This window comes from Tenrec ecaudatus, chromosome 15, assembly GCF_050624435.1.
Source record: "Tenrec ecaudatus isolate mTenEca1 chromosome 15, mTenEca1.hap1, whole genome shotgun sequence".
Taxonomy (NCBI): domain Eukaryota; kingdom Metazoa; phylum Chordata; class Mammalia; order Afrosoricida; family Tenrecidae; genus Tenrec; species Tenrec ecaudatus.
In genome coordinates this window covers 28,975,933-29,000,820 of record NC_134544.1, presented here as the reverse complement: position 1 = coordinate 29,000,820, position 24,888 = coordinate 28,975,933, and the positions used below count along the sequence as shown (strand labels likewise).

At 54.5% G+C, this 24,888-nt stretch overlaps 1 protein-coding gene across 1 annotated transcript in view; it reads right to left on the bottom strand.

Annotated features, from left to right (window-relative positions):
• ST8SIA5 (ST8 alpha-N-acetyl-neuraminide alpha-2,8-sialyltransferase 5) overlaps positions 1-18,069 on the bottom strand; it is a 33,262-nt gene extending 15,193 nt beyond the window's left edge. Inside the window, exons 1-2 of the mRNA XM_075533233.1 lie at positions 17,966-18,069; positions 6,807-6,899 (exon numbers count right to left, since the gene is read on the bottom strand). Coding sequence (XP_075389348.1) covers positions 6,807-6,899; positions 17,966-18,069 — 197 coding nt within the window. The remainder of the gene's footprint in view (positions 1-6,806; positions 6,900-17,965) is intronic.
• Between the last annotated feature and the right edge of the window lie 6,819 nt (positions 18,070-24,888).

Below are 24,888 nucleotides of genomic sequence, written 5' to 3'. Positions count from 1 at the left end.
GACCAGAAGAACTGGATGGTGCCCGGCTACCACTACAGACCACTCGGATTGGGACCCAAGGAGCTCAGGAGGCAGGGAAGAAGGTCCAATGGGAATGTGTTTGGAGACGGAAGGGGGGGCGGTGAATACATGGGAAGAGGACTGTTACATTGAAGGGATTATAACTGAAGACCCCAAGAAAGCAGGGATAAACTGCTGAATGGAAAGCTAGTCTGCTCTGTAAAGGTTCACCCAAATCACAATACATTTTTGGGAGAGCTAGGAATGTGGCAGCAAAATCGTGGCTCGGGAATGACCGGGCAGCACTCGTGGAGAATTTGAAAGGGGAAATTTAATAGCCAGCGATGCAGAGGAACTAGCGTTCCGGAAACTCTGGCCCTGAAGGTGGGAATGTGGGGTGGGTGTAGCTTTTTTTTTAATTTTAATCATTTTACTGGGGCTTGTACAACTCTTATCCCAATCCATACATACATCCATTGTGTCAAGCACATTTGTACATTTGTTGCCATCATCATTCTCCAAAGATTTTCTTTCTACTTGGCCCCTTGGTATCAGTTCCTTGTTTTTCCCCTCCCTCCTTCCCGAACCCTTGATAATTATAAATTATTATTTATTTTGTCATGTCTTACACTGCCCGACGTCTCCCTTCACCCAATTTTCTGTTGTCTGTCCCACAGGGATGGAATTATAGGTAGATCCTTGTGATCCGTTCCCCTTTTCTACCGGTGAGCGTAGCTTTTTCTACTTTAACTTCATGAACAAGTCCACAGGAAGGGGCAAGGTCACAGAAGCAGAACAGGCAGGGATTTCCAGTGAGAGGTGGTCCTTAGTAAATCGTGAATCGGGGATGGGTGTGTTCCGGGAAGGAGGGAGTGCATGGGGTGAGGAGGCGGTGCATTGGGTTTCTTTTCCAAAGGTTAATTCCCTGTGAGGACTCTCCTTACAAGAGTGCTAGGAGTCCCTCCCCATCCACGTCTCTTAGCTATTCCAGAAGAACATATTCAGAGACGAGCTCCAGATGGAGAGTTTTACTGGGTGCCCCTCCTACGGCACCCCATTGGCACAACTGAGAAGTCATGATCTGCAAAGACTCCAAACAGAAAAAGCAGGTCACTTTAAAGAGATGCCTCTTACCCAACCCTGGATGCAAGAGATGGTGGGCAGTGCTTTCTCCCCCACCAAGGGGGCAAGGAGCCCGGTGGCCCAATGAACCCACCCACAGTGCTCCCCTAGAGACAGCCCAGAGAACCACAGTGTGGGGTGGGCGAGGCGCACGCTCATTGGGGACTATGACGGCAGCTAACAGTGATGTTTAAGGGACATCAGACCTTTCCCCGACTCCTCATGTCTTAGGGATTTACTTGACAGGTGGAAGTGACTACGGGAAGAAGCTACAGGCTCTAGGCAAGGCAAGTCCAACCCAAGAAGACAGAAGACAGTCCCTGGACAACAGCCGTGCGGACCACCAAGAGAGGAGGACAAGGGGACACCTGGGGGACAGCTGGCTGAAGGAAAGGCAGGAAGAAACTACGAGATCATGATTCCAAAGTTCATTCATGTTTAACAGGAGCCCTGGTGGCATAGTAGGTAAAGAGTTCTGCTAATCATAAAGTCAGCAGTTCGAATCCCCCAGCTGGGAGAAAAAGCAGGCTGTCTGTTCCCGTAAAGATTTACCGCCTCAGAAACCCCAAAACGGCCAGTTCTACCCTGCCCTGTAGAAACTGACTGCATGGTAGTTAGTTTGGCGTTTGTTTGTTTGTTTGTTTGTTTGATTAAGGGCTGGACCTGTAGTGGATGATTGTACAACATGATCCATGTCGTTGATGTCAATAACTTGTACACGTGAAAGCTACTCAATCATCACCAACACGTCCAATTCCAGTCACCATGATAGGGACAAGTTCAAGGAGAAAAAGACAAGTCTGAACTCCAAGAAAGCAGAAAACTGGGAGAAGGACGGGCAGAGGAATCCTGCACCTTCCTTCAGGTCCTGCAGCGCACACTCACTACACCGCCCAACAATGGCGTCACTATTTGCTGAGCTCCAAATTCTCCAGTCAACCTTTAGAGAAAGACCCCCAAAGGCTCGTGATGGTCGCAAAGAGAATGTAAATGTTAACAGCCCTGACATTTTCCAAGGACATTCATGGATGACCGAAGTCAGAGGCTGGAGCAGGGAGCTGAAAAGTAGGGGTGCTTTTAGCAAGTCTCCTCTCACAGAGTGTGGAGTCAAAAGGTACCATCTACATCCGCTGGAACAAGAAATGTGGCTCCCAGGGGAACCTAGAGATACACCCGTGTCCTCGTTCGAGCTGCTACAAGGTGTCACAGAGAACTACTCCGGGAGGTTTTCTTGGCTGAAATCTTGGCCAAAGGAGGACATCAGGACACACTGTCAGTGACTGTTAGGTTTATTGTGCCAACCTGACCAATAGAAACGTGGGATTAATCAGGTCGAAGTTTGATTGGAGGGCAAAGAGAGAAATGGCTCTGCAAGGCCCGCCCCCCTCTATCTTGCTCTCTGGTGATTGGAGCGTGCTGGAGCGTACTGGAGCGTACTGCTGCTGGAGCTAGTTCTCTGCCTCAACCTGTGAGCTACCTTACCTGTGGCCCAGGCCAAGCCATGGATCGTGTGCTAGAACTTGAGGCTCCTTTGAGACCTGGTTCCACACGTCACTTGAGCTTGAGGCTGGTGGACCTGTCACCTTGCACTGCTTGCATTCCATAGCCCCTTAGCTTCCCTAAGCTCCCAGCTACTGACTGCTGCTGACCCACCCTGCTGCTTGCTGCCTGTGGGCAGGCTCTGCTTGCCCTGCCCCAGGGAGGACTCTGCTGTCTGCTTCCTTGACCTTGGACCCGGCAGCCCGCATCAGTTGAAGGACTTCAGTATATCAACTGTTCCACGGAAGTGAGTTGAACTGCTCTCTGTACTGCTGTGGGGACTAATTCGCTGTTACATTCCCTCTCACTGTATAATCTTAAGTGTCCTGGTTTTGTATCTCTAAAGAGCCCCACAGAGTGCACAGTCTAAAATGAGGAATCCAGAAACATCAAGAACCTGTCTTCTGGAGAGACCAGAGGCAAGGACACGGAGGACCAGCAGGAGGAAAAGGGCAGGGCTGGGGTGAGAGGGCCCAGGGACAGGCCACTGCTGCTTCTCCCTGTAAGCTTGGTGTTCCACTGGATTTGTCTCACCACGTGACAATGACATCACGATGAGATTCCCCCTCTTCTTCCTCCTCCTTTTCCACCACGGCCTCCTGTTTCCACTCTTTCATTAACAAGTGCATCCTGAGCATCGGCTCAGCCAGATTCCCGGCCTGTGCAGGGGTCTCAGGGGCCCATGCCCCACTCCCAGACCTCAAGAAGCCACCGCCCCCGCCTGGTGGCAGGGGCCTTGACTCCAGAGGCCCCAAGGGATCTCCCAGCCCAGAGGGCTGGTGTCTTCCCAGCAGACCCTGGCTTCCAGCTTCTCTCTTGGTTTGGAATTCCCAGCTGCAGGGAGATGGGGACGGGACAGCCCGGTGGGGGTGAAGAAGGGCCGGGAGAGCAGGCAGCCACCTGGTGAGCTGTAAGAACATTCTAGAACAGCGCAAATCAAGCACAGATCACGCCCACAAGTATTAGCGGCTCTGCCTTTTCCTAACAAAGCGTCACGGAGCAACTCCGCACATATCTGACATTGTCAGGGAACGAAAGGGGCGTTTTCCATGTGGGAATTTTCCGGCTGACTGCTCTGTGCCACGGATTTGAGCAATTCTGGATCCGAATCATCCCCTGATGAATCACCCTCTCTCTGTCTCCACAGATAGAATGCCAGCTGACAGTCTGCGTGCCAGGAGGAACTTGGGCATATCCAACAGCCCCCTCAATTCACCCTCAGGGACACTCCCGACAGTGCTGGGCTGGAACACCACAGAGATCAGAGGTCGGTTGGCATATGACGTCAGACCCAGCAGGCCCTCAGAGGCTCCAGGACTCGGGGGAAGAGGTGCTGGCTTCGCTGCCCAACAACAGGCCCACACTGCCCAGCAGGCCCACACTGATGCCCCCAAAACAGCCTGGGTTGAGCCCCCCGCCCTGCAGCACCCCCAGGCAATGCCAGGGTCAGGAAGCAGTGAGAGCAGGAGGTAGACCATGCAAGGCCTAACTAAGCCAAAGGCTCATGCGTGGGAATCCAGTCCTGGGGGGGGCAGCAAGTGTGCTCCCAAGGCACAGAGAGGGGACCCGAAGCCCAATGGGGCATCGTCGTCGATGTTGTCAAATTGATTCTGACCCATAGCAACTTTAGTTAACAGTGTAGACCCGCTCCATGGGGTCTCTTAGCGATGGTCTTTACAGACTGCCAGATTTTTCTCCCGTGGCCCCAAACATCACCCACCTGAGCCCATACCAGGAGGCTCAGATCACGGAGGGAAGTAAGGTTCCCCGAGAACCCCACTGTGTTTGTGTTTTATGCTGCAAACCATGGGCCTGGGCCAGGTCTGATGAGGCCCCTCCGTGGAAAAAGCAGTGACGGGACACGGAGGAAACACGCAACAGGCATGGCAGTCCCTGGAGGGTGGCCAGGGTGGCCAGGGTGGCCGGACAGCCCCACAGGGTGCCCCTGAGCTTCCCACCCAGACCCTGAAGGAACCAGAGGAAATTGTCTGCGCTTTGTAATTTCTCAAGAAGGATCACTGCCCTTTGAGAAATCTCAGGTATGCGCCCACGGTTCCCAAGGACAAGACAATATTTAAGGAGATGCGATCTCAGCGTCCTGAGACAAGACAGAGGCGATGTGCTTACACGCTTGGGCGTGTGGCTGCTGACTGGGGTCTCGGTGGCCGTCTTTGCCCCCGAGTCAGAACTCCATGGTGGCGGGAGGTTTCAAAACCCCAATCAGAGAGCGGCCCCCACCCCTCTTCCCTCTGCTTAAAACCTCTCCGAGGGTCCCCCGGAAAAAGATAAAACCCAAACCCCAGTCTGCAAGGCCTCAAGGGGCCTGACACCCCGACCCCGCCTGCCCTTCTAGAGACTGCAGGAGCCTGCCCGTCCCTCTCACGCTGGCATGCAAGTGAACCGTCCTGGCACGGGGCCTGGTGTCCACTGATCCTCCAGCTGGACTCCTCCTGCCCAGTTAATGCTACCCCTCGGGCCCCAGCCGTGTCCCTGCTTCAGGGAAGTTACCGGCACCACTGCCCAGGTTCTCTGTCACCCCTGGACTCCTTAGGGCATCCCTTGTGCATGTCTGCTCTCCCCTGGGGGTCTGGGGGCCCCCTAAGCACGGGGAGTATAGCAGTGTGCTACAGAGAGCTCAAGGGAATTGATGGGAGAAGTGAGCTGCCTGATGTGGTCATGTCTAGATGTACACACACACACACACATACACACTCACACCAAAAAATCCCACAGTCACCGAGTTTCACTCACTGCGTCCCTGTAGGACAGTGTAGAATAGCTCCCTGGGATTTCCAAAGCTGTGAACCTTGACAGAGGCAGACTGCCTCCTCTTTTTCCCACAGAGCGGCCGCTGGGTTTGAACCACCAACCTATTTTTCGGTTCACACCCAATGCAGCTCAGCTGCTAGCCAGAGAATGGCACCCAGCCAGAGGCTCTGTGGTAGAGACCTGGCTCGGTGCTCGCATACAGAGTACAGCCAGAAAGAAGAAAAACTCAGCACCCTATGTGTGGTAATCATATAATCATTTGTCAAGTATGAGTGAAGGGGTGGGGTCTAGCCTGTCAATCATTGTATAGCAAATGAGGCCTCTGTGTGGGCATGGCTTTCTCCTGAAGATTCTGGGAACCCCAGTATTTCCTCCTTGGAGGCAGGAGTCTCTCTCTCTCTCCTCACTCCCTGACAGACACTCTACTGACAGTACACATGGTACTATGCTCATAGAGCCTGTGCCCTGGGAACTGGAGAATCCATGTGGAGACCCCTGCCAGCACTGAGATGCTTCCACCACCACTGGATCCACAAACTTCCCACCCACTGGCCTGTGATCCTCCTGCATTCTGCATCATTGCATGTATTTCGTGAGTCTGAAGAGGACTTTATAGATTGGTAGCAGACATTTGGGCTAATATCGAACTTATGGACTTGATCCGGACTGGGCTGGGATGTTTTCTCAATATTGCTCTTGTCTATCAAGCTCTTTCCCATACACATATGCGTGTCTGTGAATTTGTTTCTCTGGTCTACCTGGACTGACACACTGTGGAACGCCGTATGCTCGGTCACATGGGTCCCTCCGAGTCCTCACCCACTTGACAGCACCCACCCACAAGCTATCAGGGTGGGGCTGGGTAAACACGCAGGGAAATGCTGGGCATCCAGTGGGCTTTCCCCCCCACGGGTTGTAGAAGAGCTAGAGGTGAGAGATGGTTGGGGCATTGCATGTGGGGTGGAGGGGAGTTCCGCTCTGAAAAGCCACGCCGTTCCAGCGCCATGGTTTCTGGGTACAACAAGTCCAGTGATGATGTTGGGGAGGCGTAAGTGAGCCGGGGACCCACACCACACCTGTGGCGACAGAGGCAACCTCGCATGGCTGGCCTTTAGCTCAAAGTCACCCGGGTGCTCCAGGCCTTAGCCAAGTGGCCCGGGAAGGAGACCTCATTTGTGCTCATACAGACTAGGCCAAGTTGCCTGTTCCCCTCCACCGTGCCTCCCCCCTGCATCGGGCACCCCCACCTTGACACCTCCTGTGTCGACCCCCCCCCACTCTGCCGCCCAGCCCTAACCCTCCATGCATTGAGCACCCCACTCCATCCCTCCCGTGCATCAGGAAGCCCACCCTGCCACCTGGCAGACCACACTCACATGGACAGCACCTTCACATCCAGGATCTCGTTCCTCAGCTCCAGGCATCGCGAGGAGTTATACTCAAAGGGCCCCTTGTAAAATTCAAAGTACCTGGAAGCCAACAGGGACAGCGGTTATGCAGAAAAGTGGAGATCAGCCTTTGCTAGAGGGACTGGAGGCTCGTGGGGAGGGGGGCCCACATCCCTATCCCCAGCAGATGCCCTGGTATAGAGGGGAGAACTCTGGAGGACCAAACTGAGGCAAACCATCCTCTAGGGCCGCGGTTCTCAACCTGTGGGTCGCGACCCTTTGGAGGTCGAACGACCCTTTCACAGGGGTCGCCTAATACATCCTGCATATCAGATAGTTACATTACGATTCATAACAGTAGCAAAATTACAGTTATGAAGTAGCAATGGAAATAATTTTATGGTGGGGGGGGTACCACAACATGAGGAACTGTGTGAAAGGGTGGTGGAGAATCACTGCCCTCGGGTGGCGCTGCCAGAGGGGTGAAGGAAAGTCCTCTGGGCAACATGAAATCCCGACACAGGCTGTGCTGAGTGCAGGCTGCACACTGCTCTCTCGGCTCTGCGACAGGGGCCGCACCAGGCGTCTGGGGCAGTGTGACTTCCAACCTCGGAGGCCCCTCCCTCTGGGGAAAGTGTCTCAGGCTGCAGGCCACAAGGATTGCTACCCAACATTTCATTCCATCCGCACACGTGGTCCTCATGCTCACATGGATGTAGGCAACCAGGCCTTTCTTTCGCCCCATTTGACGGCCGGGAAAACTGAGACTAACCAGACCCGGCTCCTGTCACAACGTCAACGTGGGGCATGGTTTTGGCTTGGCCCCAGGACCAAGTGCAGAGGCACCCCAGCCCCTTCCAGCACCAGCTGGCTGCAGGTGGATAAGCGACACTGCAGGGCGTAGTGCTCGCTGGCTGCCTTCTGCCAGCTTCACAGTATTAAACATGAGAACCGCAGTCAGCAACGTACTGCGTGCCAAAACATGCTCACGCCAAAACATGCTCACGCCCCACGCTGTGTGAAAGAAGCCAGTTACATTGTGCCCAAAGCCCTTTACATGTGATGTCCAGATCGAAAGAGACAAAGGACAAGACACGTGGGGGCAGTGGGGCGTGAACTGCCGACGGGATGGAGGTCTCTCTGGAGTGATGAGAACAGCCTAAACCTCACCGTGGAGCCCAGCGCTGTGAACACACTGAACTGTACGCTTCAAATGGGTGAATTACCCACACCAAGCAAACGCCCTGCCATCGGGTTCAGGCTGACTCGCAGCGACCCCCGGGGGTTCCAGGACTGGAACTGCTGACGGGAATAGAAAGCCCAGTCTTTCTCCCACGGAGCTGCTGGTGGTTTCGAACTGCCGCCCAACCCGGAGGGTGAATTACAGGAGATGTGAATTACCGACACCTCAACAGAGGGGTTATTTTAAAAGCTAGAATGGAGTTAAGGCTGGTTAAGAGGGGGAGTGGATCCTGCGGAGCGGCGCGTCCAACGTCTTTCCCAATACCCTCTTCAGGGGGGCATCAAAAAGGTGCATGGAAAAAATGGGGTGAAAAGTGAGCTTTCTGAAGCCTCCTCATTCAGCATCCTGCCACACTCCGGCGGCAGGAAAACACAATTTTAAAAAAACTACCTTTCCCAGACTCCCTTGCAGCTGGGTTCTGGCTGTGATTTTGGTTCCAGCAATTAGAAGCCTTTGCCTGAGTCTCCACGGTGTTCTGGGAGAAGAGCGGCAAGGCATGTGGCATTGCTTGGCTGGGGCGCTGCCACAAGGATGACACACTCAGAGATCCCCGTGGGGGCAGCAGCTTCCTGACTCCGTAGGAGGCGACAACTTTTAGGAAACTCCCTTTCACAAGGCAACCTTCTTGGGAGGCGTCCCTGGAAGCTGAGCTGTCGTCTACCGTCTCGTGGTCTCACAATTCTGTGAGCTTCAGAGTCCCTTTAATGAGCCCCTTTCTGCTTTGACTTGGAACAACCGGCAGAAGGCTCGCTCGAAGCAAGCATGGTGGGACTTCAGCTCATGGGCTTTGGAAGTGTTGTCAGGAGCGAGCAGTCCCTGGACAAGGACATCGTGCTTGGTAAAGTAGAAGGGCAAGGAAGAACAGGAAGGTCCTGGGGCTGCAAGCGAGGCGAGAACCAAACTCACTGCCATCGGGTCAGTTCTGACTCATGGCAATTGTGGCAGTTCTAGAATGTGCTGTCAATCTGAGAGGATTAAGAGTGTAGGGTGAAGTCTAGCCTGTCAATCATTGTATAGCAAATGAGGCCTCTGTGTGGACATGGCCTTCCCCTGAGGAGTCTGGGAAATGCTGAATTTCCTCCTTGGAGGCAGAAGATTCTCTCTGCTTACTCCCTGTGAGACATTTCTGAGAAGCCACCTGGACCTACTCTGATGCAGCCCTGGGAGCTGGAGAAGTCATGTGGAGACCCCTGCCCAGGGCTGAGATGCTTACAACAGCACTGGGTCTACAAGACTTCCCACCCACTGGTCTGTGATCTTCCTGCATTCAGCATCATTGCATGTGTTCTGTGAGTCAGAAGAGGACTTTGTAGATTGGTATCCGATATATGGGCTAATATCGGACTTATGGGCTTGATCTGGACTGGGCTGCGATGTTTTCTCAATATTCAATTGCTCTTGTCTATCAAGCTCTTTTTTATACACATGTGAGTGCTGATGGATTTCTTTCTCTAGTCTATCTGGACTAACTCAGCAACCCTATAGGACAGAGTAGAACTGCCCCCTGTGGGCTCCGAGGCTGTCCTGAAATCTGTGATGTTGGCTCAAACTCCCATGGTTTTCCAATCACTGAGCACAAGTGAGGGCTGGTCTCCTACCACAAAGATCACTGTCTACAGCAACGTCCCCAGGTCCCAAGGAATGCACAGCGCCCATGGGAGCCAGGCTTCTGGGCTGGGATGGGCTCGAGAGTCCAGTGACACAGAGGTCATTCGAGCAAACAAAACCAAACCCACTGTCATCGAGGCGATGCTGACCCCTGTGGGATTCAGAGACTGTAACCCTGCAGCATGAGAAAGTCCCATCTTTCTCCCTGGGAGTGGCTAGTGTTCAAAATTGGTGACCTTGCAGTTAGCAGCCCGATGCACAATCCAGGAAGCCATGGGGCTCCTTGCAGAGGCCATGGGGAGAGGGTCCTCCAGGAGTCCTTGGGGAGCTGGCGTTGCCAGTAAATCCGCTGTGTGGCCTTGGGTCACTCACTTCCCTTCCCTGGGCCTCCTTTTGCCCCTCCTTAAAACAAGCTGTTCAGTGAGGAAGCAATCTGGAGACGTCAAGCACTCTCGTCTGCCCAATACAGGGACATCATTGAAGTCCCTGGATCTTACACGCTGACCAAGGGCTTCAAAAACTTCACGGGGAAATTCCAGTCTCTTTTCCTTCCATCCTCCCAAAACCTTCTGAAGCACCCTCAGGTATTTCACAGAAGGATCCAGGCCGTCTGAGAGAGTCCAGAGGGGCTGCGGAGGGGTCCGGGGTGACTGCGCAAAGGGGAGGGGAGGAACTTTGCTTTCCATCAGGCAGCCTCTGCCTTTTGGGGTCCCATGCCATGTGCCTGTGTCAGCTAGTCAGATTTACACACACGCACATGCACACATATTATAGTACCTAGCGGATCCCTGGGGGTGCACAGGTCAAACCCAAACCAAGCTCACTGCCACTGAGTCCACGAGGACTCAGGGCGACCCTACGGGACAGGGTAGAGCTGCCCCTGTGAGTTTCAGAGACTCCAACTCTTTACGGGTGTGGAGAGCCCACGTTTCGCCCGGGGGGCAGTTAGTGGCTGACTGTTAGCAGCCCCACGCAGAGCCCACCGCATCACCAGGGGGCCTCCAAGCTGTTTGCAGTAGGTGATCTATACAGGCCCGTCCAGCACAGTTGGTTGCCAAGCAGGAGCGAAACAGTAGACAATTCCCAACAGCAGGAAGATCGTTCTCAGGAAGGTCAGATCAAGTAGCATCTGCTCCAAGCCCCGGAGCCCCGGTCCCTTTGTTTCCTCCCCAAAGCCCTCCAGACTTGCCTGCTCCAGCCACCCCTTGGGCCCCACAGGACGGCTACGTCAGCGTGCCCAGGTCTGGCAGGTGACAGGTGGTGAGGCCGCTGGGACTGATTCACAGCTCTTCTCTGCCTTTCTCTAGCCACGATTAGGAGTCCTGGTGGTGCGGTGGGTTAAGCGGTGGACCGCTAATCACCAGGTCTGTGGTTCAAACCCAGCAGCCGCTCCACAGACACTGAGGAGGCTGTCAGCTCCCGTACGATCTGCAGTCTCAGAAGCCCTTAGGAGCAGTGTCACTCTGTCCTATCGGGTCAGCTGTGAGGTGGAATCCCCTGGGTAGTGATGGCAGCAAGTGGGTGTGGGAGTTACGTTGTCCAGTGTCAACTTGAGTGAAGGGGTGGGGTCTAGCCTGTCAATCAAGTCATAGCCAATGATGCCTGTGTGGGTGTGGCCTCATGAGGATTCTGGGAACGTCCTCTTTTCCCACTGGAGATGGGACAGACTCTCCCTCTGCCTTGGTCTTCCTGCTGACAAGCCACATGGAGCCACCCTGGTGGCAGCCAAAGTCCTGGAGATGCTTCCACCACCACTGGATCCACAAGAAGACTTTCCACACTGGCCTGTGATCTCCCTGCATTTGGCATCCTTGCATGTGTTGCATGCATCTGAAGAGGAATTTAGAGACTAGTATCGCACATATGGACTAATATCAGACTTACAGACCATCTGGACTAGGCTGGGATGTTTTCTTAACATATAATGACTCTTTGATATGAAGTTCTCTCTTACACACATTATGAATGTCCTTGGATTTGTTTTAGTCAACCTGGACTAACACTGTGGGGTTTCCTGGTCTGACGAGTCGGGAGAGAGGAGGCTGAGCAGGGGTGGCAGGCTGGAGTAAGATGCTGAGGGGAAGCACCAGCACAGTTCCTGGCCCTCGGGACAAGCCCAAGAAACGTCCCTTCCTCTCTCCCCCTTGTCTCGCCACCAAAGGGTGGGAAGCGCCACGTGGGAGGCTGAACGTCGGCTGACCCTCTGGGAAATGGAACCAATGCCTTTCATTCTCCAGCCTGCCTGGCCTTTTGTCTTTGTGGGGTTGTGCTTGGTTACGCACTTGGACTCCCAACCAAAGGGTGGATGGTTCTAACCCAGCCAGAAGTACCTCCGAAGAAAGGCCTGGTGCCCCGCCCCTACAAAGTCCCAGCCTTGCAAGCCCCACGGTGCAGATTTCTACTCTGCGCACCAGGAGTTGAGTCAGCTCGACAGCCACTGGTTTGGGCTCAGGTTTCCCAGTTTGGAGCTCCACCTGGGTCTCGAAAGATGGTTGACTTGAGAAATTAAGAATGTGAGAAACAGGGCCACGAGGAGGGGCACCCAGAAATGGGGCTTCTGGCGGGACGTCGAGACTGTGCACTCTGGGGGGAGCCTCGGCCATCGCTCTTGGCCACGACGCAGGCAGCAGAAAGGATGCTTCCGGGGCTTTGGGGTGAAGATGCTCACGTGACAATGGCGGCTGGAAGATGCACGACCTTCAGAAAGAATGGCCATCAAGAAAGAGACAGCTGGGAAGGGAAGAGCTGAGGCAGGTGGCTCGCTGCGTGTTTCTCTGGGTGGTGAACTGGTGAGCACTCTAAACAATACTTCCTGTGTTGATGGGCATAGGGACAGTGACTCTGGTGACTGAAAATTACTAATAAATGTCCTTTTCTTTGAAGGCCTGACCTCCCGCTAAAGATCCCGCGCTGGCCCTTCCCCGGTACAGGTGTGACACAAGCAATTCCTCCGGCCTTCTGAAGCTCCATCAGCCGCTAAGGTGAGTTAGTCAACAGTCCTCCTTCCAGTTCCCGGAAGACGAGCTCACCCAGCTCAGAGGGGAGGGCACGCGGGCATCTCAGGGGTAAACAGTCCCCGCCAGTCATGCCAGGAGCCAGCTCCTCTCAGATGCCGATGGGTACCTACAGCCAAGTCAGGCATGGGCGCCAAGGCTGCACTGGGCCACCCCTCTGCCTCTGCAAGCTGGGGGCAGGCTCTGGCTGCCCTGGTCAGGAGGTGCTAGGGCCCACAAAGGAAGAAGACAAACAGTGCGGGTGGGGACTCTGGTGTTAGCTCTCCGCCTCCTGCCACATCCGGGCTCTCAGAAGTCCAGGCTCAGGCTGCAGAGAGCCTGACTCAGTTGTCCCTCCTGGCTTTCCCCCACAAAGGGGTCCTCTTTGGCCTGGTCCCACTCCAGATCCTCACCAAGACCATGCCATCTCCCCCAGATCCCCGGCAGCCACTGGCTCATTCAAGACGAGCTTCAGGCATCTAGCCTCCTCTCTTATCTGCTCCTGCCACCCAGCTGCTGGGTGCTGCTGTTGGGGTTCAAGAGAACAGGAGCCCGGGGGCCGGCTGTGTTACACGAGAGCGTGCTTCCTAGACCTCCACCCGAGTGCAGGGAGCTGCCCCTGGCTGAGCAAACTAAGCCTCAGGTTCTGCCAAGCCTGGTACAGACAGACTCACATAGACAGACTCACATAGACAGACTCACATAGACCCCAGAGCTGGTGCTCACGCCGCGCTGGGTACCATCAAGGCATCTCTGTGCAAATCAGGCAAAAGCATCTCTTCCTCCAGGCGAACTCAGCCACATGCCAGGGACATGGCTTGTCAAGTAAGTGCAAGATGGAGTTCAGCCCAAACTGCCCCCTGGGCAAGGTGTCTGTTCTGGGCCCACCCTGCACCCTGGTACATAGCAGCCCGATGCTTTCACTTCGTCTCACTGAATCCTGATGGCTCAGCCGTCTGCTGCAGCTGCAGAAATACCCCTAGTGGTGACTTTAGCGGGCAGACCTTCATTGCCTCACAGTTCCCAAACCAAACTCACTGCCACCAGGTCGGTGCCGACTCACGGCAACCCCGAAGGTTTCCAGGACTGTGACTCGTAAAGGAAGTAGAAAGCCCCATCTTTTTCCCTCAGTGCAGCTGAGGGGTTTGAACTGCTAACCATGAGGCTAGTAGCCCAATGAGTAAACCACCGTGCCACCAGGGCTCCTGGCAGGGTGCTGGCTCTGGGAGAAGGCTGACTCTCTGTTGGCTCTCATGGAAGGTCCTTGTCTCTTTTCAGCATCTATGAATCCATGGTCCTTGGAGAGCCCCATGTGTCTTGGCATCAATCTCCTTGGCCAAGGAGAGTCTCAGGACAGGGTCCAAAGGAGGTGCTCTGTCCCCAGCCTTTCGTTCTTGTTGTGGTTGTCAGGTGTCATCAAGTTGATTCCGATGCACCGCGACCCTACGCACCCCAAAGGAAACACGGCCCGGTCGGGGGCCATCCTCACAATTGTTCTCCTTGATCCCATTGTTGCAGCCGCAGGATCGGTCCACCTCCTGGACGGTCCATCTTTCACGGGCACCTGAGGCAGCTGAAAAGACCGTGGCGTGGGTCAGGCTCACTCAGTCCTCAAAGTAGCAGCCTTGCTTGTCCTCACTCTAACGAGGCCTTGGGCAGCAGAGTCACCTAACGCAACTCCTGACGCTCCGCTCATTTCTCTCTCTTTACTCGGACATCCGAGGAAAACGCCCTTCCGTCAGCCCAGGGCTGGGACCTGAGTAAGGGGGTGGCAGCCCGCTTTAATCCCCTGATCGGTTGATCACATCCGATCACAGCGAGCGGGTGATTACATCATTGCCTAACTGCCAAAAAAGGCATGTTACGTAACTGCCAAGCCGCTGAGAATCATGGTCCAGCCAAGTTGGCACCTATTTGGGGAGGGATGGGATGCATCATTCAAACCATGGCAAGTACGCAGGTGTCACGTCCCCATTTCATGCCCCAAACTCAAGCTGTAAGAGGTGAAGCCACCTGCCCCTAACATCAGTCTATCAAAGACAAGGCGGCTGCTGTTCCCTGCCTGAGCCGGCCCAGCCCATGACGGCCCATGCACCGTGACATGGGACCATAGCGTTCTTTCTCACTGGCTGAGTTTTGAAAGGCGATGGACAGGCCTTTCTGCCTAGGCCCATCTTAGTCTAAATGCGTCCCTGAAACCTCTTCAGCATCGTAGCCACAAACAAGCCTCCCTGGGCAGACAGGTAGGTGGGGGCCTGTGCAGGAAGTGCACAGCAGCTGGGAACTCGACTCAGGGTTCCCACACAGAAGGGAAGAGAATTCTACCACAGAAACCACCGATGCCTCCGCAGGCCAGGACAGCCAGCGCAGGGGGACCCCGAGCTTTGGAGAACCCGGGTTCCTGGGCTCTTAAGCAGGCCAGCATGCTCCTGCTCCCTGATGGTGACAAGCCAGGTTGTCTGGGGATTTTTCTCAGTAGGCCCCCTCCCTTTCCCCCACCCCCTGCCTCCCAAGAACAACCATGAGCTCAGTGCTATTTCCAGAGTGCGAGCAGCTGCCAGCTCAGGATCTCACACTACCCAGCAGAACAAACGCACGGAAACCGGAGTCTAAAAACTGCACCCTGACACTCAGAGCGACGGAAGTGTCTTCCCAGATGGGCACAGGGAGGGGCCAGCAGGGTTCTGCTGGTAACAAGGGAGGGGCCCGGCTGCCTGGTGAGACCTAGCTGGCCTGCTTTGTGGCCTGGGACCACGACTCTCCTCCCTGGGCCACGGTCCCTGACTGGTCCGTGGGACTCACTGGAGGTGCGTGGGGACATGAGAATGGAAAGCTAGAGTCTGAAGTTCTGGGCACAGCCCTCTCTGGCTCTGTGCTTAACTGGAGGTCAACCTGAGAAAACCTCACCGAGCCTTAGAGTGTCACCCCAGGGAGGGAGGGGGTGGTGTCAGGAGCAACACCTGGTGCAGAGATTCGCTCGTCCTTCCCCAAGCAGAGCCTGAGTCGAGCACCTTCTCTGTGAAAGCACATTGGTAGGTAGTGCACAGCCTTCTTTTCGGGGCCAGCCCAGGAAGCCTTGCAAGCTCCCCTTTGTACAGCAGCCTGGACCCCTCAGGACAGCCTTCTGCACTCAGCCCCGAAACTGCACCTGGTGGCTCTCGGCCACCACCCCTCTGCCACCCCCACGCCCAGGTGCCCACACCCAAGTGCCCACGCCCAGAGCTGCCCCCTAGCTGCACCCCCTGCTCCCTAACAAAAAACCCACTGCCAGCGAGTCAACGCTGACTCAAGGCGAGCAACTCTACAGAACAGGGTAGAAGTGTCCCTGTGAGTTTCCGAGACGACTGTGTACAGAAGTAGAAAGCCCGTCTTTCTCCCGAGATGCAGCTGGTGGTCGCCAACTATCTGCCCTGCAGTTAGCAGCCCAAGGCGTAACCACTAGGTCACCAGGGCTCCTACTACATCACTGCCCAAATCTGGCCACTCCTCCTTCCTCAGTAGGCATCGTTGGTCTCCATCCCAGGCACACAACACACACACACCACCGGGCACAGCTGAGTCACACAGCTCACCTAGGTGAGCCTCTGCCTGGAGTACCCTTCCTGGCTGGGTGTCCGCCTTCAGGACCTCGCCCGGGTGTCAGCTTCCTCTGGCAGCCTCTGGCCCTCCCTCCCTGGGCCCAGGCCTTGGCCACCCTCCAGCAAAGCCCATGTGACACTGCCTTACACCAGCGACTCCCCATGGCCGGGGGGACGGGGGGCATTTTTTCTTTCACTCATTAAAGATTTACTACTCATCTACCATGCGCCAAGTACAGACACAGGGAGGACACGCCAGCAAAGTGAGGGAGACAGGTAAGACTGTGGTCACCAAAGTGGCAGGGGGTATTCTATGAGAGAGGAAGCAGGACAGGACCAGAGGGTGCCTGGGAGGGCATGGGGTTGAGAAGGAAAGCTTTGCCCGGAGGAGTGGTGGTGTCGCATTAGACTGTGATCCACAAGGTCAGAAGTTCAAAACCACCAGCCGCTCCACAGGAGAAAGACGGGGTATTGTACTTCCATAAAGAGTAGCCTCGGAAACTCACAGGGGGCAGTTCTACCGGGTCCTATAGGGTCACTATGAGCTGGCATCATCTTGAAGGCAGTGAGCTTGTTTGGTCCCTGAAAAGGAAATGTTTGAGCAGCGTCGGTTGCTTGTAGTTGCCATAACAACAAATACCAACAGGCATTTGAAGAACAGACATTTGTTTTCTCACAGTTCTTGAGGCTCACTCCCCACATCAAGTAGATTCCGACTCCCAGCAACCTCTGTAGGGCAGAGTAGAACTGCTCCTGGGGGTTCCTGAGATGGTCGGTCTTCCTGAGAGCTGACTGCTTCATCTTTCTACAAAGGGGCAGCTGGTGGGTTTGAACCGCTGACCTTGTGGTCAGGAATCCTACTTCACACCCCACTATGCCACTTCTCGAGGCTGGCAGTCTGAATTCAAGGCATCGGCTTGAGAGAAATGCCCTTCTTGGTCTCCTTCCAAAACCAAGCTCACTGCCATCGAGTTGCTTCTACCTCACAGCGACCCTATGGACAGGGTAGCACTGCCCCCCGCCCCCGGCGGGGAGAGGGGGTTCTGCGGTGGTACATCTTTACAGAGGCAGAAAGCATCCTCTTTCTTCCACAGAGCGCTGGTGGGTTCGAACTGCTGACCTCATGGTAGCAGCCCAATGCACGATCCTAACTGCTGGCAACCTTTGGGTTCCTGGACTTGTGGAATAATCTGTCTCCATCTTTAGACAGGGTCTTGCCCCGTATGCAACTGTGTCTGGTCGGCATTTTTCACAAGACCCTCCTTGGCCATCGAGATCACCTACGGGCGCATGAGTGCTGTCTCCCTGCCCATCAGCCCAAGCAGTGGCTGGCATGCATTGTCATAGTGACCCCTGTGTCCAACGGAAGGACACTCTGTCCGGCCTCCGCCACCGTCACAAGTGAGCCCATAGCTGCAGCCACTGTGTCCATCCATCTGGTCAAAGGTCTTGTTCGTTTCCACTGCCCCTCCATGTTACCAAGCCTGATGTCCTTCCTTCTCCAGGGACTGGTCTCCCTGGCAACATGTCCAAAGTATGTGAGACGAAGGCTCACGATCCTTGCCTTGAAGGAGCGCTCTGGCTGTCCTCCTTGAAGGAGGTCCCCGTACTGGGGACAGTACAGGGGGTCCCCTAGTCCTGAGTCCTGCCCTATCAGTTCGCCCTGACTGCCTAGCTCGGAAGGCCCTGGACCAATCTTGTAAGCCCTTCTCTCAAAGGATATACGTGTCCCCATCATGGTTCCCTTCCTGCTTCTGTCGTCCCCCTGTCACGGTGATGGACTGATCAGCCACCAGTCCTGCTTTGGTGGAAGCTCCCCTGTCCGCCATGCTCGGTTTAGCCAGCTTCCCAACTGTGGATCCTCGGACGCCAGTCTGACCTCCTGCTACTGGTCTCCCTGGTCCGGATGATGTTTCTGGGTCTTTGGGTGGTCGCTGTCTCTTTCAAGTCTTGATAAATGTTCTCCTTAACTGTGTTTGAGATGGGGTCTCTTTTGTCCCCTAAAACAGGGTAATGCCCTGGTGGCACTGGGGGCTAGGCCTTGGGCTTGAATCACAAGGTTGGTTGAACAAACCTATCAGTCGCAGCAACAGAAAAAGATGAGGCTTTCTGCTTCCGTAAAGATGTTCGGCCTCAGAAACACACCGGGGCAATCCTACTTGGTCCTACAGGGACCTCAGACACAGGGCAGTTCTCCTCCATCCTCTAGGGGCGCTATGAGATGGAATTGGCTTGTGGCCATGACTGAATGACCATTCAATATGAACTTGACCACAGGAGGTTGTGTTTAGTTTTTTTGTTACCAAAGAGCTCCTCTTTGAAATGTAGAATCACCAAGCATGGGTGCAGGACATTTTCGTAAGAAAAATGAGGCTTTGTACTCCTGTAAAGAATTAGAATTGCTCAGAAGCCCACAGGGGCAGTTCATCTCTAGTCCATGAGTCCCAGTGTGAAAAGAAGGAGGGAGCTGAGAGCAAGTACAGAAGATGAGAAGTGGGGACGGGGAGATGGGAGACCCTGAAGACACACCCCTTCCCCCTGAGGCCAGACCTGCAGCAATCGAGGAAGGGAGTGTCCACATCAATTCCATCCGACCAGTAAGGCCTTTCCATTCCAACTACACAGCCAGGAAAGCAGAAGGAGAAACCAGGGAGACCCGATGACCTCCCTGTGGCCCAGAAGAACCCCTCTGTCCCATGCCTCCAGGAGTGTGGGGACTCTGGAGGCACACCCTCTTGGTGTGTGTGCCAGCACTACCCCCCACCCCCTGGAAGTTACCTACCCTCCATGACTCGGTCTCCTCACCTGTAAGATGCGAGTCATGACAGCCTCACCTCAAAGGTCTGACATGAGGCTGACAAGAGACATGCATGCCAGGCGCCCAGCAGTACCGTGCCTGGCTCCCCATCAGCCTCCCGTAACGCCTGTGGGCACTGCCTGTCAAGATCGCAGCCTGGTCTCGCCCCTATGAGGAAACGCCTGTGACTTCGACATGCAGTTTCCAAAACCCTCGCCATCTGCCCTACACGATTTATTGCCTAATGACGCACTGTCTCGAAACAGTTAGGGAGCAACCGCGGCAGCATAATGAAGTGCCGCACTCAAGGTCCTTCCAGCTCAAGTGCAATCCCACGGCGCACAGAGCCCGTGACGCTCACCACCTGGTCCGCGGCCAGAACGCCGGGCTCTGCCCAAGGCACTCCGCACTGGCTGGGCGCACACTTCTGGGGGGAGCACTCGCCTCGTTGTCCACTTGGGGCTTGCTCTTCCCCTGCCTGATGCTGCCCTCCCACTTGGGTAGTGCCCTGCACCGTGACCCAGAGGATAGGCAGCTTGGGGAGGCAGGTAGCCTGGGCCAGCTTGGCTCCAGATCTCGGAAAAGTGTTCTCAGTGGTAAGACCAGGAGGGGCAGGGTGTGTGCTGGGTCCTGGAAGAAGCAGCCAAGAAGACTGGCCAGCCAGCTCACCTCTGTCAAGACATGGCCAAAGAGTTTTGAAGATGCACTCACAGGGGGTCCAGCTAGGTTCTCCAGGAGGGGGGGTTCCTGGGGGGAGCGGGGGGCAGACTGAGCTAACATGGAAGGGTCCCCAGAGTTCCTGTGCATGAGGCAGCCCTGGGGCAGGCATGCCTTAGAGAAGGCAGAAAGCAGAGGCAGCTAGGAGTGCCGGGCCACCAGGGAACACTGCAGAAGAGGTGAGGGGGAGGGCGGTGGATACTGGTGGAAAGCTAGAGACCGGGATGTTTCATGCTGCAGAAGCTGATGAGGGTCCCTTTACGCGGTGGCCAAGGGCAGAGTGAAGGTCAGCTCTTGCCATTGGGACAGACTCCTACCTCAGTTTCCCCACAACCCCGAGGAGTGGGGAGATCTTTCCCTGGGGTGCCCTGAGGCAGTGGATGCAATGCTGCCCACCCTCAGGGTCATGGTCATGAAGAGCACTGCTGCCTGCTGGACAATGAGGAGCACCAGCCCGAGCTGACCACAGCATGCACCTGCCTCCCCTCCCCCACGACACTTCCCAGAACCCAGTACCCCATGGTGGGGATGGGGGTGGGGCAGCGGGACAGGCAAGATATCTGGGAGAGCTTCCTATTCAGTTTTCACACAAGTACAAGGGTAAGACAGAATAGTGTGGGTATAAATACAGAGGCCTTTATGCTTTAAAATGTCAAAATGTAAAGCTATTATGCACCTGGGGATTCCTGAGAATTTAAAGACAAAGAAGCGAGAGCGACCTCCCCTGGGGGCTCAGAAAACAGAAACGAAACCGATGAACCGGGCGCGCGCGCGAGAGAGAGAGAGAGAGAGAGAGAGAGAGAGAGAGAGAGAGAGAGAGAGAGAGAGAGAGAGAGAGCTCTTCAGAGACCCGCCGACTGGCCCCAGAAGCTCAGTTCCATCGAAGCATTTGCTGATTGGAAAGTCTCTCTCTCTATCCCCTCACTGACTCGGTTCCTCTTGCTGTTGGCGATAGGTGCCGTCGAGTCGGTGCCAACCACGGCAGCTCTAAGCACAGCAGAGCCAAACACTGCCCAGCCCGTGCCATCCTCCCAAGTGCCCTCTGCCTGAGCCCATTCTCACAGTCACGGTGTCCACCCGTCTCACTGGGGGCCTTCCTCCCTTCGCTGCCCTCTACTTTCCCAAGCACGATGTCCTTCTCCTGACAACACGTCCAGAGTGTGTGGCACAAACTCTCGTCAGCCTTGCCTCTCAGGAGCATCCGTTCCTCACCGGACGCTTACGGGGGATAGATACGGTGCTGGCCTCCACTGAGAGGCCTCCAGCCACCGCTCAGCGCCTGCTTCACCGTGCACGCAGCCTCCGGTCACTCTGGCGGTCCTCCAGCTCTGCCCCAGCCGATATGGGCACGGCCTAGCCTACATTTCTCGGGAGTTGTCCAGGCTGCCCGTCTGTGTTCCTGCTCCTTGTGGCTCCTGGTTGAGTGTACAATTCACGAGTCCTTTGGTTTTCTTGCCCCTTGTGATCCGTAAAGCACCGTGGTGGTTCAGAGGTTTAAACGTTCAACTGCTGACCAAAAGGTCAGCTTGGTGAGCCCGCCACTCACTCCACAGGAGCAAGATGAGGCAGCCTGCTCCTACAGAGACATACAGCCCTTGAGACCCTCGCTCCTGTCCGGTCATTTGGGTCAGGCTCCGCCCAACAGCAGTGGGTTTGGGTTTCAGACGGTATCTCCTGACTTCCCTTCCCAAAATGTTCCTAATGAATGATACCAGGTTATAGGACATTTCAATGCACCACAAGGCTACAGTTGCAAAATATGGCATGGCCTGAATGATCCAATAGCTGAATGATACCACAAAGCTCATCCATGCTCCAAGCATGGAGAGATTCGCTCCTGATGTGCAAAGCACCTTCCGTGGGGTCCTAAGTTCTGCACGTTTGCTGCCAAGAGCTGTTTCGTGTGAAAGGAGCCAGAAGCTGCTCACGGGCCAGGGTGGGGAAATGTCTCTAACACAGGTTTCCATCCAAAGTCTGTTAACGATTATTTTCACACATGGGAAATACCAGGGAGGGCTTCAAAATGTTCATGGAAAAATGGAATTAAAAGAATGGAATTTAAAAAAAAAACCAACAAAACACTTTCAATTCCCCTCATAAATGTTCTGTAGTTTCTCACATATGTGGATGCTCTGGGGAGCAACCGGGAACTGGGCTTTGAAATTGGGTCTATTCCAAGGGTGTGAGGGACGATGCTGGGAGAGTGGAGGGTGAGTGGGTTGGAAAGGGGGAACTGATTACAAGGATCCACATGTGACCTCTTCCCTGGGAGAGGGACAGCAGAGAAGGGGGGAAGGGAGACTCCGGATAGGGCAAGATATGACAAAAACAACGATGTATAAATTACCAAGGGCATATGAGGGAGGGGGGAATGGGGAGGGAGGAGGGGAAAAAAAAGAGGACCTGATGCAAGGGGCTTAAGTGGAGAGCAAATGCCTTGAGAATGATTGGGGCAGGGAATGTATGGATGTGCTTTATACAATTGATGTATGTATATGTATGGATTGTGGTAAGAGTTGTTTGAGTCCCTAATAAAATGTAAAAGAAGAAAAGAGAAAAAAATGATTAGGGCAAAGACTGTACAGATGTGCTTTATACAATTGATGTATGTATATGTATGAACTGTGAAAAGAATTGTATGAGCCCCAATAAATTGTTAAAATTTAAAAAAAAACTTAAATTAAAAAAAAAAAAGAAACCCTAAAAAAAAAAAACATGGGTTCTGATTAATAAATGTTCTGAGGATGGTCTTCCCCTGACAAAGAAAAAAAAAAAAAAAGAAATTGGGTCTATTCTGGGGAATCTGGGATGTGTGATGATCGCAAATAGTCTGTGACTGAGGGGATTCTTGGTCACATGACAGTTCTCCATGAGGAAGTCAACTCAGCTAGTAATGACACTGGACAAAGGGCAGCTGACTTCCGAAAACAACTGGGCAGAGGTCAGTGGTGTCTCTGAGCCTGAGCTACTGAGCTGGCCGGAGTCACGGGGAGAAGTGGAGAGAGAGAGAGAGAAAGAGGAGAGAGAGAAAGAGGGAGGGAGGGAGAGAAAGAGGGAGAGAGAGAGAGAGGAGAAAGTCAGCAGAGATAAGAGAGGGAGTGGAGTAGAGCGAAAGAAAGAAAGCGAGCAGAGAGAATACGTGGAGCATGAGGGTCAGGAAAGCAAGAGACAAAACGGCAGAAAGCAGGGAAAGAGAAGGTGCTGTGAGCAGAAAAGGAGGAAGCAGAGTCTCAGCGGCTGCCCAGGGCCGTCTGCCCAGGACCAGCTGCCCAGTGGCCCGTCCCATCTCGCTCCTATGACTACTAGGTTCTAGCCAAAACCACAAGGAACTTTCCAAGGAATGTCTTCACACCAGTCTCCTACAGCTGCCAAGACAGCATACCACAAACCAGTGGTTTACAACACTGGAAACACAGTCTCTAGTCTCTCGCTGTGTGGAAGGCAGAAGTCCTAAGTCAGGCTGTCAAGGGGCTGTGCCTCCTCCTAAGGCTCGAAGGCAGACCCTCCTCCTCTCTTGTGGCGCCTGATGGCTTCCTATAACCCTGGGTGGCAAACATATCACTCCACCCTCGGCCTCTGTCTTCACTTCTCATGGGAAGACACCACTCATGCATCAGGGCACACCCTATCCCAGGAGGGCCTTAACCTCCTGGTCGCATCTTCAAAGATCCATTTCCAAACAGGGTCACACTCACAGCTATGGGGATTAGCACTCCTGTCTTTATCTCTTTTCAAGGGTCCCAATTCAAACCCTGGCAGCGTCCTTCCCAGGGTGGTGTGTCGTACATCCTGATTTACCTGGCTGCCCGCTAAGTACAGGGTGAGTGAGTGGCCAGATCACCCCAGAAAAGGGGGCTCAATATTAGAGGCTCAATATCTGAAGGGGACAGCCCTGTGGACCCCTGACCCTCCTTGTATGAGCAAGGTTTCAAGGGGCCAAGAAGTTTCCCAAAACACACTTTCCAGACATGGAGGGAAGCAGGGCCTGACGGGCTATAAGAAGGTCCTCAAGGAGGGGCCATAAGGCCATGGTGTACAGCTGCCTCCACACCCTCCGGCCTGGCTGTGGCGAGACCGCTGGTGTTTTCTGATCCTGGAGCCATACAGTTTACCTTTTCAAAGTGTGGAATGAAAAGAGCACTCATTGAGGGTCCCTGAAAAGCACATTCCCCCCGCCCCCCCGCCGCCCTTGGTGGGGTTAATGTGAGGCTTCAGTAACCAATGAATAGCAGCAGACGCAGGCCTTTTTCCCAGGGAGATGACCCTGAAGTTAGCTTACAGTTCAATATATAGAGGGGCCGATGAAGCTCTTTTGCATATATATATATATATATATATATATATATATATATATATATATATATATATATATTTGGCAGGTGTCAGCTCCAAGCAGAGAGGGCACCCTGTCCCACTGTGAAAATTCCCCGCAGTGCGCTGCGAAGTGAGTGTACAGGCCCCTTTGAGATTCTGTGTTGATGCCCTCGACAACTATACAGGCCCACTCCTGACGCTAAAGAGGGCCCTCGGCTGCTAAGCTTGGCTTCAAACTCGGCAACCACCCCCAAAGGCAGGACCACACCATTGCCTGAAGGTGCCATCTCAGTGCTGCCTTGATGGAAACAGGGCTCCCCGGGCCACTGTCAGCCTCACCTGTGGGCAGAGCGTGGGGGATTTCAGAGGAGAGGAGCCACACCCATGACCACCATACACACACACACACACACACACACCCAGAATCCCTGCAGCAGAGGGAGGAGTGTCTGCCCCACCCCAGATGGGGCCTGAAGTCCAGACTTTATAACCCACATCGCTGCTCCTGGTGGAGAGGGCACCCAGAGACTCATGCAAAAGAGAAGTCCACACCGCCTTCCCTGAGAGCAGGTGTGGCTGGGTGGTGCTTTATTGGGAGGGGGTCAAGCAGGCCTTTGGACATAGGCAGGACTATAGGTGGGGGTGTTCCAAAAGGGTGGTGAAGGGTGACTAACGATCTCAATAGTGAACTTCAAGGCTCCATCCCTCACCTTCATGTCCACTCAGCCCTTGAGTCAAGGGAGGCATGGCGGGGTCCCCACATTAGGTGAGCTTTAAACCACAGAAACAAGTCTATCCTAAGACAGCTGGGTGGGGAGGG